Source organism: Mytilus galloprovincialis, chromosome 1, assembly GCF_965363235.1.
Source record: "Mytilus galloprovincialis chromosome 1, xbMytGall1.hap1.1, whole genome shotgun sequence".
NCBI classification, from domain to species: Eukaryota; Metazoa; Mollusca; class Bivalvia; order Mytilida; family Mytilidae; genus Mytilus; species Mytilus galloprovincialis.
In genome coordinates this window covers 57,394,102-57,411,913 of record NC_134838.1, presented here as the reverse complement: position 1 = coordinate 57,411,913, position 17,812 = coordinate 57,394,102, and the positions used below count along the sequence as shown (strand labels likewise).

Here is a 17,812-nt window from a genome sequence, read left to right as displayed (position 1 = left end):
AGTTACGATGCGACATGTTTACGCCGGACAGACAGATGGACAAACGGACAGACGGACATTTGTATACCATAATACGTCCAGTCAAAAGTTTGCATTTGACGGGCGTATAAAAACAAACACAGAACTGCCATAACATTATATTCAATATTTGAACCTGCATTTATTTTGTTGATATTTTGATACCTTGCCTTGGCGTATAAAAACAAACACAGAACTGCCATAACATTATATTCAATATTTGAACCTGCATTTATTTTGTTGATATTTTGATACCTTACCTCGTCTTATTGACCATAATGCACGCCGTATCTAGATGCTTTTTGTAATAATATACATGTACTTGGGTTTTTTTCTTGGTTCCGTGAAACTACTATAATTGCACAATGTATACCGGTACCAAGTAGAATATAACGATCTTCTGATGAGACTTTCTTTGTAGTGTTGTTTATATCCTTCCAGATCACCTAGTTACATTTCAGGTTGTGAGTGCGATTTTTTTGTTCTGAACAACTTTTATTTAATAGTCCAATTGAGTATGGAAATGGGAAATGTGTGAAAAAGAAAACAATCAGACCAAAGAACAAACAACAGCCGAAGGCCACTTATGGGTCTTCAATGCAGCGAGAAACTCCCGCACCCGGAGTCGTGTTTCAGTTGGCCCCTAAACAATACTGTATAGGGATTGTTTTACTTGAACATTTGTATTGTCCTATTTTCTTATATACTTATAGGTCGATTTTTTTGTTGCCTTTTATATAGATACTCTAGGGGTAGCCCTTGATCTAAGTCGCAAAATTCTTTAATTAGTGTTCACTTTTATTTCAAATACAACAGATCTATCTGATAGGACAACTGAGTTGAAGTTGAAGATTGTTGTTTGCATCTACCGCAATGGAGGGGTGAGGGGTTAGCAATTCCGTTCGAATAGCGGGTTAATTGACAAGTTCATTGATGTGGAAAGTGTGTGTTCACAGTTTCGGTATGCAAGTTATCTTATGTTGTTCCTCGTAAAGATAATGCTACAACTCTTTGAGTGGTCCATAGGTACATGCATGCCAGTTAATTATTATAGCCGAATAGAAATTGGCCCCTGTGACAATTCTGATAGAATAATAAAAAATGGCCTCAGTGACAATTTTGATAGACTTATAGAAATTGGCCTCATTGAAAATTCTGATAGTATAATAGAAATTGGCCCCACTCAGAATTCTGATAGTATTATTGAAATTTGCCTCAGAGAAAATTCTGATAATATAAAAAAAATTGGCCTCGCTAAGAACTCTGATAGTATAATAGAAATTAGCCACATTGAAAATTCAGATAGTATAATAAAAATTGGCCCCACTCAGAATCTGATAGTGTTATTGAAGTTGGCCTCTGATAGAGAAAATTCTGCTAATACTTTACACGACCTAAAAGTGTGTACCTATAAGTGTCACCGGCCGCGGTTGTCCTTGTACTTGAAGCTTTCTTCTTGATGATTTTGATTTCAAAATTTTTGGGTTTGATGGCGAACTAGAAACGTCAGACATCCTATCACGACCACTGGTTGAAAGAAAACTGAGTCTTTGAATCAAGTCAGAATATCTATGACCTTTTCTTCTGTAGATCTGTTTAATTGTATTTGGAACTTCATGTTTAGATAACGCGTTTTGAAAATATATTTCACTCACTGCCTTTTGGGTACCCTTTAAATGTTTATCGTGATGGAGCTGAACAGGTAATCTCAGTTTTTTTTGTCTGTTTAAATATTTTGTCTTGTCCGTAGATAATTCTGGCCTTGAGAATTTTTCACTTATATAATTATGCTGATTTTGATTTGTACCTCTCAGTAAAAGTTTATTCTGCCTTAGCATTTCATTTTGTCTTCCATTATGAGCTTTTGCTATATATGGAGCGCTATCAATCGCAATGTTTTGTGATCGTGACACCATATTTTCAAAGTCTGAAACATGTTTATTTGATAAGTACTTCTGGCTTGGGACATCCGAAAATGTTTGGAAAACACGTCCTGTTTTTCGGGTTTTATCCGCGAAAAAAAACTTCGGCTTTAGTGTCCAACCATTTTTATCTGGTTGAATATTGCTTTGATTGACCATTGCTGGAACATTTGATGGTAGATCACTTGGTTTGACAGTTGATTGATTTTTAGATAACATGTCCTGTTCATCTGTATTTTGTCTACTAGGATTTGTTGAAGAATTTTCATTTATCTGCTGATCATCTATTCTTAAAGACATCTTATTGTGGATATTAATAGCTTTAAAAACCACTGAAATGTTACTCACATTGACTACGTCTTTATCATATAGAGATATATTTTTCTTCCCAACTACAGGCTGACGGTTTGATGTTATATTACTATGTTGAGTGGTATCTTGTCTAGCTGATGACATGCTATTCTGGTTAGTTGCATGATTATTATTTGATTCAATAGTACCTTGCTCAATTGCAGCTTGGTTTAATGATAACCTGTTTCTTTTAACATTCAAAGGTTGACTGTTTGGAGATACGTGAAATGGTTTGCCCATCGTATTGTTGTTCAAATCTAATCTTTTTGTGATAGTGAAGACCTTTAACTTTGGAATTCTCTGGTTATTAGTTTTCTGTTCGCCAGATAACAACATTAATAATTGTTTTGATGCAGACGTAAAATTGATCTCTTTAGCTTTGTTTATATTTTGTTGTTGCTTCAGGTGAGGATTTACACCTCTTTCAATTGTATCGTTAAATGTAAAATTTACTGAATTAATTTCTTTTGATTTATTATTGTCAATATTGTGATTTACTAACATAAGTCTAGATAATACAGCAGGATGCACATGTTTTAGAGAGCTCGTTTTAACTTCTTTCTTTGTAGATGCCGCCAATTGGTTTTCTGTCTGTTTATCATAACTGACTGTTACTTCATTCTGTTTTGAAACCAAAGATTCAATATGATTTATGGATGGCGATGAATGCACAGACTTTGATTTTGCCGTTATACTTATCAGGTCATTGATTGCATAACCATTCTCATTTGATATATTAATCGGATTTATTTTAGTATGCTCTATTTTGTTGGGAACATCATTTGCTGATGTGCCAGTTTTCTTGTTTATAGTAGTTGTATATTGTAAAGGCACTAAGCTGTTATCATGAGCCGGTGTATATTTTGTGAGATTCATATACGAGTTAACGCTACTATTTGGAGTAATCAATAAACTTTTAGGTGGTAAGACATTAGCATCTTGCGTTGAACTATATCCTTTGGTAAGATTAGCTAGCATGTCATTTCTATTCATAGATTCACTCTTAAGCTTTATTAGTATCATTGACGAAAATGGGATGATTGGAAATGATGTCTTTTCTGAGTTATTAATTTTTATTCCAGGCAGTTTTGAATAAACATTTCCTTCAACTGGTGTAGATTCTTGCTGCTGTGTTGGGCTATACAAAACCGAAGGTGGGATTCTTGCATTTTGATGTGGTTGATTCTGTGGGATAGGATCCAATTGATCTGCAAATCTTAACACCGGATCAGTTACATTTTGTTCAAGTTTTGTTGCAGGTGGTTTTGTATGTTCTTGTAGTTTGTTGATAATATCATGCAGGAAATTATCTTGTTGTGACAATACATCTGAAGTTGAAGACTTTTTGTGATGACTTTGTGTATTTCCTGTTTCCATTTGTTGTTTTTGTATATGGATCAAATTTTGTACAATCTTATGTTGCTGTCCTTCATTTGTCAAATGTAGTGAAGGACGTTGTTCTATCGCCTGAGGTAGTTTTAAGGAAGAAGAAACATTAAACAAGGTGACATTATCAAAATTGTCCATTGATGAAGCTTCTGTTATATTTATCTTCTGTGTTATATTAACGACACTTTTAGGTTGCACATATTGTTTTGATTTCCTAGCCGTCCAAGCTGTTGATATATCAACACACGTTTTTAACATCGGACTAAATACCATATATTGACCAGGAGTCGTTGACTGGCAGCGCCCATGAAAGGTTACTCTTTGACTCTGGCACACGATGAAATATGATGTTAACTCTCTACCTCTCCACTGATGAAGCCCATCTGGTAGTCCACGACATGTAGCAAACCGAATATGACATGGCACGCAGTGTGCAGATCGACATTGGTTTTTTAAGTAATCACCTGAAATATTAACCAGTCGTGTTATAATCGTTAAAATCCTTGACATGAAATACATTTCAATGATTCATAAGATGAAATAACTATAGATATACGATAATGCATTACAGACGGAGCCAAATAATTATGATTATTACTTATTCAAAAAAGGTATAAGTTTGTCGTGTCAGTAATATCTCAAATCTTTAGGTCCATAGAACATGATACTTGTGGCAAACTACGTATTCGAACTTAAATATATTTGATTAACTTAATAACGAACTCATCATAGTTACCAGGACCGAAACTCCACATTTGCGCCAGACGTGCGTCTCAACCACAAAAGACTCATCAGTGACGCTCGAGTCAAAAAATGTTAAAAGGCCAAATTAAGTACGAAGTTGAAGAGCATTGAAGACCACAAATTCCTAAAATTTTCCCAAATACAGCCAAGGTAATCTATTTCTGAGGTAGAACAACCTTTGTATTTAAAAAATTGAAAGGTTTGTAAACAGTTAATAAAATTAACGGTACCAATTTTCTTGCACCAGATGCGCATTTCGACAATACATGTCTCTTCAGTGATGCTCGTGGCCAAAATATTTGAAATCCAAAGCTTATATAAAAGATGAAGAGCTATAATCCAAAAGGTCCAAAAAGTATAGCCAAATCCGTTTTTGGGTCTGCGGTAAGCCATAACGGGAGGTGATGGAAAAATCTCTTTTAAGGAAGGATCATTTTCAATAGGAGATATCAACAATCGGAGGTTATACACCATGCGGAAGGGGCAATTGTAAGTGCTGCAGAGTCGCCACTATCGAAACCCAATTCGTCAGCATAGTCACAAAGAAAAAATACAACATATTCATAACATCAAATTGCAAAACGCAAAATTGCATTTATGTTCTAACGTGTGGAACTTGCAAAATACAATATGTTGGTGAAACAGAAACACCATTTAACATCCGACTAAATAACCATCGGTCATTTTATACAAAAGAAAGGAACTGCCCAATTACAAGACACCTTTTAAGAGCAGGACATGATTTTGAAAACGTCACCTTTCAAATCATTGAGAAAAATCAAAATTGGGATACACAAGGAAGACAAAAAAGAGAGAGATTTTGGATGCACCAGTTACGAACTCTTGAACCTGATGGACTCAATGAGAGAGACGAAAAAAGATTTAAAAACAAATCAAAACCATAATTATCTTGAAATCATACAAATTAACTTTTATTCCAACTTCATGTAGTTGTAGCTACAAACATATTTTATGCAACATCAATCAATATGTTACACTTTTCCTCAACTCTTGTATAGATTAAGCTACAAAAATATTTTTTTGTCATGCATCTGATTTCACCTTGAGAGATGCACACGCCTGATGAAGCTAATTTGTTTAGCGAAATATTGCGTATTTCTATTTAACATCTAATAGAACTTTTTAATGTATTAATTAGTGTAAGATTGAGAATGGAAATGGGGAATGTGTCAAAGAGACAACAACCCGACCAAATAAAAAACAACAGCAGAGGGTCACCAACAGGTCTTCAATGTAGCGAGAAATTCCCGCACCCGGAGGCGTCCTTCAGCTGGCCCCTAAACAAATATATACTAGTCCAGTGATAATGAACGCCATACTAATTTCCAAATTGTACACAAGAAACTAAAATTAAAATAATACAAGACTAACAAAGGCCAGAGGCTCCTGACTTGGGACAGGCGCAAAAATGCGGCGGGGTTAAACATGTTTGTGAGATCTCAACCCTCCCCCTATACCTCTAACCAATGTAGTAAAGTAAACGCATAACAATACGCACATTAAAATTCAGTTCAAGAGAAATCCGAGTCTGATGTCAGAAGATGTAACCAAAGAAAATAAACAAAATGACAATAATACATAAATAACAACAGACTACTAGCAGTTAACTGACATGCCAGCTCCAGACTTCAATTAAACTGACTGAAAGATTATGATTTCATCATATGAACATCAGGCACAATCCTTCCCGTTAGGGGTTTAGTATCATACCATCATAACATATATGAGAAGAACATAACCCGTGTCATGCCAACAACTGTTTTTAGAATAAATGTGTTTAGTTCCGATGCAAAGACCTTATCAGTGATTCAATATTAACGCTAAAATATGCAATCTTTAATGGCTTGACAACAGTATCGTAATTATATCCCTTCTTAATAAGTCTATTCAAAGGTTTTGTAAGTTTCTGAGGTGAATACTGACACCTTTGTGCTTTATAAAGAATATTACCATAAAAAATTGGATGTGAAATACCTGAACGTATTAGAAGTCTGCATGTTGAGCTATATTTACGAATGATGTCTTTATACCGATGATAAAATTTAGTAAATGTTTTGACTAGTTTGTGATATCGAAAACCTTGGTGTAATAATTTTTCAGTAATACATAAATTTCTCTCGTTAAAATCGAAAACATTGTTACATACACGAGCGAATCGTACAAGTTGAGATATATAAACACCGTAAGATGGTGACAAGGGAACGTCACCATCTAAAAACGGATAATTAACGATAGGAAATGAAAAATCATCCCTTTTATCATAAATTTTAGTATTCAGCTTTCCATTAGTGATATAGATATCAAGATCGAGAAAAGGGCAGTGGTCATTGTTAGTATTAGCTTTATTTAAAGTAAGTTCAACAGGATAAATTTCATTAATATACATACTGAAGTCGTCATTATTGAGAGCCAAAATATCATCCAAATATCTAAAAGTATTATTAAATTTGTTTATCAGATGTTGTTTCGATGGGTCTTTGCTTATTTTTGTCATAAATTGTAACTCATAACAATACAAAAATAGGTCCGCAATAAGTGGTGCACAGTTAGTCCCCATTGGAATTCCGATAATCTGACGATATACGGAATCTCCAAAGCGAACAAAAATGTTATCTAGTAAAAATTCAAGGGCATATATAGTATCAAAGCATGTCCAATTAACATAGTTTTTTTGTTTATTGCTACTAAAAAATGACCTAAAAGAGTTTGAACATATATATTCACATTCTGATTTTTTGAATGCCCATTTAATTAGGTGTGTGAATTTTTTCTTAATGAGAATGTGAGGCAATGTGGTATACAGGGCAGAAAAATCAAAACTTTGAACAGATTCAAAATCACCAATATAAGCATGCAATTTATCAAGTACTTCCAACGAGTTCTTGACACTCCAAAAGTAATTTATTCCACTATTTTCGAAGGCCTTATTTGAACAATTTATTATCAGGTTTTTAATTGTACCAAGTGTGCTGGTAAGAAGAATAGACAATTTAGTAGTTGAACAATGGCTTGAAGACGAAATAAATCTATATTTGTAAGGGGTTTTGTGTAGCTTCGGAAGCCAATACATAGTTGGGACTTTCATTGTATTTGGCTCTGCTTGTAAAGCGGTGGCTAAAAGTTTATGTTTGTTACAGATTTCGTTTTCTGAAAATGGAGTCAGTTGGAATGTTGGCGAATTGGTGATTTCCTTTTTCAGAACCTCAATGTAAAATTTACGTCAAACAATAATAATATTATTAGCAGCTTTATCTGCCGGGACAAAAACAAATTCCTTGGCTAGTTCTTTTAGTTTATGTTTGATACGAGAAATAGGTTTATTGTGGTTATTGTTTATAGTAAAATGTTCTTTAAAATGTTGAATACGTACATCAACTATCTTCATTACTGAATTAAAAAAAGAGTCCAAAGATTTTTTGTCAGCTTTTTCCCGTTTTATCCATTTCATACAGTAAGTATGGAGTGAGTCGTGGATGATATTACGACACTCATTCCAATTAATAATTGACGGGGGACGATATTTAGGTCCTTTACTGAGGAATGATTTTAACTCTCGGTCTTGAACGATGTTAAGATCTCCTGTTATAACATGGGAAATGGGTCCATAAATATATTCGGAATTACTGCAATTACATGAAGTAGGGGTATTTTCACTGATATTAACATCTTTACACAATTGACTATAATTAAACACAAATTTCCGGGTAGATTTCTTGTAAATATAACAAATAAGAGGTAGCTCAGTATTGTCGAAATATCCAGGAATTTGTTCTTTAACAGAATGGTCGTTAAATATACCGGCAATATTTACAAAATCAAAGCCTTTATTGACATACTTAATTTTAATAAAATGTTTTTTATGATCTTCAGGGCGATCAATTTTGGGAAATAATTTAGAATAACAATATGCCATAATAATTTGAACAATTTCATACTTAGGACTGCTATATGAAATTGTGTTGCAATCCTCCAAAATTTTATTTAACTTATTAACCGGTAACGAACAGAGTTTTGTTAACAAATAATGTCTGCCGTTGTTTTTTGAAATAGAAATTAGGTCCGAAATATTGGTATGATTGGCCCGAAATTTTCTTTGATTGCGATTTGTTCTACGACCGTGAGAACGTTTTTTACGAACAGTTTTAGAAACTATATCCAAAATGTTAACGGAATTGGTTCTAGATATATTACCAATTCCCATGATATTATCATTTAGACCGAGAGGGTAAACTGTCTGTAATTTTTTAATCCAATTTAATTCAATTATTTTCCGTGATCGTACAAACTTTGAATGCGATTCACCAGGCTGCTTATTTACAACTTCTAAAGGTTGAACTGCTAAATATTTAAAAGGATGGTTGTGCTTCTTAAGGTGTTGGTAAATGATACTTTTGAATTTATTGGGTCTTTTAAAACGATACAGATGTTCTTGAGTGTGTTTAAGTTATATTGTTAGACATATATATATATATATATATATATATATATATATATATATATATATATATATATATATATATATAATGTCTAAAAATAGCAACAATCAACATTCAATCTAATTAAGCGTGGATCAGTTTGTGAAAATAAACTGATACAGTTACTGAATTAAAATTATATAAATGTCTAAGAATATAACTAAAACACACTAATTGATACATTAAAAAGTTCTATTAGATGTTAAATAGAAATACGCAATATTTCGCTAAACAAATTAGCTTCATCAGGCGTGTGCATCTCTCAAGGTGAAATCGGATGCATGACAGAAAAATATTTTTGTAGCTTAATCTATACAAGATTTGAGGGATGGGTGTTACATATTAATTCGGTCATAAAATATGTTTGTAGCTACAACTACATGAAGTTGGAATAAAAGTTTAACACATTTATAGATGTTCGATTAATTGTATGAATTTTTATAAATTAATTTGTATGATTTCAAGATAACTATGGTTTTGATTTGCTTTGAAATCTTTTTTCGTCTCTCTCATTGAGTCCATCAGGTTCAAGAGTTCGTAACTGGTGCATCCAAAATCTCTCTCTTTTTTGTCTTCCTTGTGTATCCCAATTTTGATTTTTCTCAATGATTTGAAATGTGATGTTTTCAAAATCATGTCCTGCTCTTAAAAGGTGTCTTGTAATTGGGCAGTTCCTTTCTTTTGTATAAAATGACCGATGGTTATTTAGTCGGATGTTAAATGGGGTTTCTGTTTCACCAACATATTGTAATTTGCAAGTTCCACACGTTAGAACATAAATGCAATTTTGCGTTTTGCAATTTGATGTTATAAATATGTTGTAATTTCTCTTTGTGATTGTGCTGATGAACTGGGTTTCTATATTGGCGACTTTGCAGCACTTACAATTGCCCCTTCCAGTTACGAACTCTTGAACCTGATGGACTCAATGAGAGAGACGAAAAAAGATTTCAAAGCAAATCAAAACCATAGTTATCTTGAAATCATACAAATTAATTTATAAAAATTCATACAATTAATCGAACATCTATAAATGTGTTAAACTTTTATTCCAACTTCATGTAGTTGTAGCTACAAACATATTTTATGACCGAATTAATATGTAACACCCATCCCTCAAATCTTGTATAGATTAAGCTACAAAAATATTTTTCTGTCATGCATCCGATTTCACCTTGAGAGATGCACACGCCTGATGAAGCTAATTTGTTTAGCGAAATATTGCGTATTTCTATTTAACATCTAATAGAACTTTTTAATGTATCAATTAGTGTGTTTTAGTTATATTCTTAGACATTTATATATATATATATATATATATATATACAACTCGTCTAAACATCAACCCAACAATAATAGACCTGTAAATTTGCTTTCGCAAATTTTTGGTTCTTCCCTCGCCGAGATTCGAACCCATGCTACTGTGATATCGTGACACCAAATCGCCTGCACTGCAGCCGTCCCGCTGGACCACACGACCATCTGGGCTCTCAAAAAAAGAGCTTTCGCTGGACGTGTGTTACCTTTCCTCGTCAGTTTTAATCTAGCGGCGTACTACAGTACGGGGAGGAAGTTACGAATCAAATCTACTCTAACATCGTTAGGTTGATTTTCTAGGCACTTTATACATATTCTAAGGCCTGGTATTTCTTAATCATAAGAAATCCGATGGACAAGGTATAATTTGCAGTTGTCATTACACACAGGCAGACATATACATATATTTATTTACAGTGATTGTATGCTTCTAAAAATAGATTAGCATCCTGCAATTATACTGAAGAGATGAGTAGATGATCATTTCTGTACACTAAAAATAAATACTTCGTGTATTGTATCAGAGATCCTTGTTTAATTCCTACAAGAAGGTAACACCTCCCGAAACGAAAGCTTATTTTTATAAGCTAGAGTTAGAGGAGGGGATAAGGTCTCTGCGCAATGCTAGGCGGTGTTGTCGTAGAAGTTAGAAAATAAAGTACAGGTTCCAGCCCCGGCGCCGGGGAGGAAGTTACGAATCAAATCTACTCTAACATCGTTAGGTTGATTTTCTAGGCACTTTATACATATTCTAAGGCCTGGTATTTCTTAATCATAAGAAATCCGATGGACAAGGTATAATTTGCAGTTGTCATTACACACAGGCAGACATATACATATATTTATTTACAGTGATTGTATGCTTCTAAAAATAGATTAGCATCCTGCAATTATACTGAAGAGATGAGTAGATGATCATTTCTGTACACTAAAAATAAATACTTCGTGTATTGTATCAGAGATCCTTGTTTAATTCCTACAAGAAGGTAACACCTCCCGAAACGAAAGCTTATTTTTATAAGCTAGAGTTAGAGGAGGGGATAAGGTCTCTGCGCAATGCTAGGCGGTGTTGTCGTAGAAGTTAGAAAATAAAGTACAGGTTCCAGCCCCGGCGCCGGGGAGGAAGTTACGAATCAAATCTACTCTAACATCGTTAGGTTGATTTTCTAGGCACTTTATACATATTCTAAGGCCTGGTATTTCTTAATCATAAGAAATCCGATGGACAAGGTATAATTTGCAGTTGTCATTACACACAGGCAGACATATACATATATTTATTTACAGTGATTGTATGCTTCTAAAAATAGATTAGCATCCTGCAATTATACTGAAGAGATGAGTAGATGATCATTTCTGTACACTAAAAATAAATACTTCGTGTATTGTATCAGAGATCCTTGTTTAATTCCTACAAGAAGGTAACACCTCCCGAAACGAAAGCTTATTTTTATAAGCTAGAGTTAGAGGAGGGGATAAGGTCTCTGCGCAATGCTAGGCGGTGTTGTCGTAGAAGTTAGAAAATAAAGTACAGGTTCCAGCCCCGGCGCCGGGGAGGAAGTTACGAATCAAATCTACTCTAACATCGTTAGGTTGATTTTCTAGGCACTTTATACATATTCTAAGGCCTGGTATTTCTTAATCATAAGAAATCCGATGGACAAGGTATAATTTGCAGTTGTCATTACACACAGGCAGACATATACATATATTTATTTACAGTGATTGTATGCTTCTAAAAATAGATTAGCATCCTGCAATTATACTGAAGAGATGAGTAGATGATCATTTCTGTACACTAAAAATAAATACTTCGTGTATTGTATCAGAGATCCTTGTTTAATTCCTACAAGAAGGTAACACCTCCCGAAACGAAAGCTTATTTTTATAAGCTAGAGTTAGAGGAGGGGATAAGGTCTCTGCGCAATGCTAGGCGGTGTTGTCGTAGAAGTTAGAAAATAAAGTACAGGTTCCAGCCCCGGCGCCGGGGAGGAAGTTACGAATCAAATCTACTCTAACATCGTTAGGTTGATTTTCTAGGCACTTTATATATATATATATATATATATATATATATATATATATATATATATATATTTATATATATATATATATATATATTTATATATATATATATATATATATATATATATATATATATATATATATATATATAATGATAAAAAACAACTAAATTGATAGATATACGTAGCAAAGATAAACACTTTTGAAATTAAGTTACAAAGCAAATTGAAACTGACCATATTTCGATGTAAAAATACTAGAAGATCGCACTTACATTATGTACATTATGTACAAAAAACTACCTATGTTTGAAATATATAAAAAAAAACTTTTTTTTTTAACAAATTACCTACTTTGTAAAAATTTTAAATTTGAAAATCAAACACCCTTTCATTGGCAGAAATCTATCGTATCACACTCGATGCCGTGGTAGAATCTATATATATTTTGATTAATGGTTTTATACATACATGGATCCATAGGTTGTTGGCGTGAATTACAGCGTACAGCTGCAATTGAATCGCATTCGTGTGTGCTCTCATTGAAGACTTCAGGGTATGGACATTCTCTGAGGTTTTGACCCCACCATTCAACAGCCATTGTTTTGTCGCAATCATAAAACTGAGCGCACCTAGTTGGATGAGCATGTCTACCAACATCTCCTGGTGGACAAAAGAATTTAGCTGACCATCTGTCCATCGAAGATGATATATAAGGAGACGTCAGAGGCGGTTGAAGTAGTTTAGAGGTATAGGAATAAGAAAGTTCCTCATTTTCAGTCAAAAGCTTCTCTTTGTAATGTTTCAAGGCTGAAATAGAGGTCAATTATTAGCATGCCACCTAAATATACTGCCTAGCGTACATATATTTGTTATCAATTTTGTGTTTTATGGTGACACAAAGATATTCGAACAAATGAAGTAGAAACAAATATGTTTTCATGCTGGTACACGAATATGCATCTTGTATTTGTTCACGCCGGAGAATGAAGAGTTGTTTTGCGTCCGATAGACCAAGGACAGAACAGAATTTTAAAAACAACATGATTTTATTTTCGATATTCATGAATAGTACTACGTACAAAACAAATGTAAAAAGAGACGGAAGATATTATAAAGGGTACATTCAAAACTCATATTAGTCGAAGAGAAACTGACAACTCCGTGGTTAACAAGTGTGCAAACGTTGAAATGTCTCTCCTACTTTTCTCATAATGGTTGAATTTTTATTGTAAAGCTTAGATAAAAAGCTTATACAGTGAGCATTACACAAAATTAATATTGTCGACGATCCAATTATACGGACGCCTTACATTCATTCCATTCACCAATTTTGCATACTGTTTATAGTGTATCTGTGACCATGGAAATGACCTGTCAGGCATACAATAACATGTACACCTTACAAGCAATCCATACATCAAATATAGTTGAGTTAAGGACATTACTTTGATTACCGATTCATCAAATTATTCAGAGTTCAGATAAACCCTGTCTGACGGAAAAGTTGGCCGTGAAAATATTATAGAATAAAATAAGAATATGTTCATAGTACACGGATTCCCCATCTGCACTATCATTTTCTATGTTCAATGGACAGTGAAACTGGGGGGTAATCTCTGATTTGACATTAAAAGTGGAAAGATCATATCATAAGGAACATGTATACTAAGTTTCAAGTTGATTGGACTTCAACTTCATCAAAAACTACCTTGACCAAAAACTTTCACCTAAAGCTGGACGAGCGAACGGACGGACGGACGGACGAACGGACGAACTAACGGACCCACAGACCAGAAAACATAATGCCCATAAATGGGGCATAAAAATACATTGTCTCGAAATATAAACTATTTGTAAAAGGCTATAAGAAACAGGTAAAATGCGATGATTTGTCGAGGATTTCCTTTTTAGTTTCGAGGAGAGTACAAATAACAATTATAATTTCAGAAAATGCATGGTTATTCTCTTTTTTCTGCATGCAATTCTTACAAATGTTCCAAATAAAATATTGTTTATAACACACCCATCAATATTAAATTTGAACGGACGATGTAAAAACTCTGCGAACCTGTATATATAGAATAATACATGGCAAAATCCGTATCGCATGCTGTATCATCACGAGAAACCAATATCAGTCCCGAGGGCCGAAGGTCCCGAGGGCTGATATTGGTCGAGTGGTGATACAGCATGCGATACGGATTTTGCCATGTATTATTCTGTTTATCATATAATTTTACAGAATCAGATTCATGCAATATCCGCTTTTTTTAAATCGTCCGAAAATATAAGGAAGAAAAAAACATTATTATTTTTTCAGCTGCCTTTTTCTTTTACAGTTTTTACAGCCATTTCTACATCTTATTGTATTTTTTTTTTTTTTTTTTTTATGAAAATCGCTAGTGTTGACGTCATTCGAATTGTGACGTCATGCCAGGTATGCGATACGGGATTGCTATGCGATACGGGGTATGCGATACGGGTTTAGCCATGCGATACGGGGTATGCGATACAGGGTAGGTGATTCAGACTAGAAAAAAGAAAAAAATCAATTGTGATACGCTATTTATCTACTCGAGTCAACTAGTTAAGTTTTCAAATTTAAAACGCGAGGCTCTCCGAGAAATTATCTCAAATTTAGCTGTCGAGAGTGGATAATACCATATGGCACTAGATTTGGTGGTGTATATAAAGAAGGAAGATGTGGTATGATTGCCAATGAGACAACCTTTCACAAGATACCAAATGACACAGAAACTAACAATTTTAGGTCACCGTACGTCCTTCAACAATGAGCAAAGCAAATACCGCATAGTCAGCTATAAAAGGTCCAAATGACTAAATGTAAAACAATTCAAACGAGAAAAATAACAACCAAATGTATGTACCAAAAAATGAACGGAAAGGTTTCTCCAGTGATTTGTAGACGATATACAGGCAATCTTTTAAAATCATTCTTTTCAAATATTCTGAAAAAAAATATGTGCTGATTTACAATGTATGTGTTGTCATCAGACATGGTCGCCATTTTTCATTAGTTGCACTAGAGGTTTCCCGATTTTCCAGTGCAATTTCAGGGGGGGGGGGAGGTCTAAACTGTAAATCATTAGTTTAAACGGTTACTTGCAACGGTTTGTTGAAAGCATAATCGAGTACACACAATAGTGTTTGTTAACATATCTACATGAAAGTTATACCAAGTTGTAGCTTAAAATCATCCATATAGTTTTGATAATTACTAGTATTCATAAAAGATGCATTGACCACAGACATTGACATTAAGGGCATTGATGAGAATCAATTTCAAAAGTTCAATGACGGCTCCCAGTCCGTACTACGGTTGTTATGGTAGCAAATCGGGAAACCTCTAATAGGATATTTATAAATACCACGAAAAGTTATCCTTTAAGGAGGCTCGAGAGTACAAAAATTTCAGGAAAAATTTAAATATTTTTTTTTTTCATTTCAAATTTTATTTATTACTTTATTAGTTGTTACTTTATAATATGGTACAAAAATCAACCAAACAAATCATTTCTTTTGGCCCCAATTGACTTTTAAAATGTACATACCATTGAAAAAGCTCAAAATTATCTCCCTTTGGTGCAAAAATACCATATTTTTTTTGCATTAAAATTGAAATATATTTTTTTAACTCATCGGTGACCTATTTTTTTATTATGTTTTTTTTTTTCAAATAAGCTGTACTTAAATTAAACTTACTATTGTAGAATTTAAGTGATTTCTTTTATTTAGTTCTTTCTTTATTTCGATATTAAATTTTTTTCTCCTATTAGTTCAACAGAAAAAGAAATACCTTTACCAAAATGTATGCCTCTTTCGAAGGCATGTGTGAGCTTAAATGATCGGTGACACTATTTTTCTTTTATTTTTCTATTAAGTATATGATAAAGTTCATTTATAAAAAGATATAGCGAAATCCTGTATATATACCTTCGAGCCTCCTGAAATCATAATAAGTTTAAAATTCCCATGACGATGACTTGTTTTTTTCTAAGCAGTCTATGAACCATGAAAAATGAAATAAAGGAAAATGAGCATAACAATAAACAAACATTTAAGGATTTAAATTTAAAGCGTTAAACGAAGGACATTTTGTATGAAAAGAGGAAGCTTATATACCGATATGTAATATTATTTTTTCTAATGCAATCATAATATGTCATTAAAAGGGGCACTAGCTACGAGATATATTAAAAAATCTAATTTTATTTTTTTGCCCAATCATTAATGAAATGAAAATAGTGAAATAATAATTCGCTTTTAACAGCCAGTATGGTTCAATTTTGTCAAAATAAGATAAAAACCCCATTGATTATGAATTATTCACTTGCAAGTGAATAATTCAATCTCAACTTCAATTTAACGCCTTAGCTTAAGATGGATAACTCGTGAATTGTATGTGTAAAGTTATTTAAAGGAAAAGAATGTCAACATTTAAAGTGAAACAAAGGTAAATTATTTGAATGACTAATTCGATCCACAGGTAAAAACGATGATAAACATCTATTTTTCATCTATTATATGAAATTAAATAGACCAAGAAAAATCCAACAGCACGAGTTTGCTTAATCTATTTATATCTATATTTATGTTTACATCGCTTATATGGTCATCGGGTGACTTTATAGGTCAACTCGATAGTTAATTAGATGGCGTCTAGACTAAAAATACACATGAAATGAAGCTACGCATTTTCATAATCGTGTCCTGTTAATGGTTTATTTTAGAGTTTTAATAGTTTGGATAAATGTTTTACATTGTTATAAATCAAATATGAGAATTTGATTAAAATCGGTAGGCATGAATTTGACAGCTAGTGCCCCTTTAAATGTGGTGAACTAGGGAAAATTGTGAACTTGATCAACACCATTTAAGTCTGTTACAACTTGAAAAAAATATAGTAATAATATACATACTTTGTTTTGAACAAGTATCTTCTATAGATCCTTTGGTAACGCATATATTCTTGTCTTGGTTCCATGTAGTACCTGGGGCACAATCTAGAATCCAGTCTTTTTGTGGGCTGCATAAATGATATTTTGAACAATCGTCAAAATCTGGACGAAATCTCTGACCTAAAACGTTGTAACAACTATGCAATGTTTGTGTTTTAAATAACTCAAAGATTGATATGAAAACAATTGTTTTCAAAATTAAAACCATGGTTAATGTTCTAATTCTGTTGAGTTAAACCAGAACTATACATGTTTCTGTTTTAATTCAAAATACATATCTAACATAATATAATTTTTAGCAATGATTAGTTTGGATAATTTTGACACGTTAAATTGACAGTCACTGTTTGAAGATGTCATCGACAACTCTTATTATTAAAATCATAATTTCAGTTATGCAAAATAATTATTGAAACCTAATGTGTATGTCAACAATGACAAGATATATCATATCTAAGACACGAACTTCGGTGGTTAAAACGTACGCATATGACAAATACTACAAACAGTACATCAGGAAAATCACTAAAATATGCGAACAAAAAGTTTGAAATGGTCTAGACAAATAT

The 17,812-nt window shown here is 33.1% G+C and overlaps 1 protein-coding gene across 1 annotated transcript; it reads right to left on the bottom strand.

Moving 5' to 3' along the window:
- Positions 1–1,393: 1,393 nt before the first annotated feature.
- LOC143079419 (uncharacterized) lies at positions 1,394–13,052 on the bottom strand. The gene is made up of 2 exons (XM_076254756.1): positions 12,733–13,052; positions 1,394–4,144 (listed from the first exon to the last, which is right to left on the bottom strand). Exons 1-2 carry the CDS (start codon positions 12,959–12,961, stop codon positions 1,413–1,415), a joined length of 2,961 nt encoding a protein of 986 aa, XP_076110871.1. The 5' UTR covers positions 12,962–13,052; the 3' UTR covers positions 1,394–1,412.
- Positions 13,053–17,812: the final 4,760 nt, after the last annotated feature.

Excerpts from the sequence above, each read along its gene's own strand:
- LOC143079419 (XM_076254756.1), bottom strand. The coding sequence starts at position 12,961 with ATGGACAGATGGTCAGCTAAATTCTTTTGTCCACCAGGAGATGTTGGT. Across the intron at positions 4,145-12,732 it reads CCAACAACCTATGGATCCAT|GTGATTACTTAAAAAACCAA; the intron begins GTATGTATAAAA and ends TTAATATTTCAG.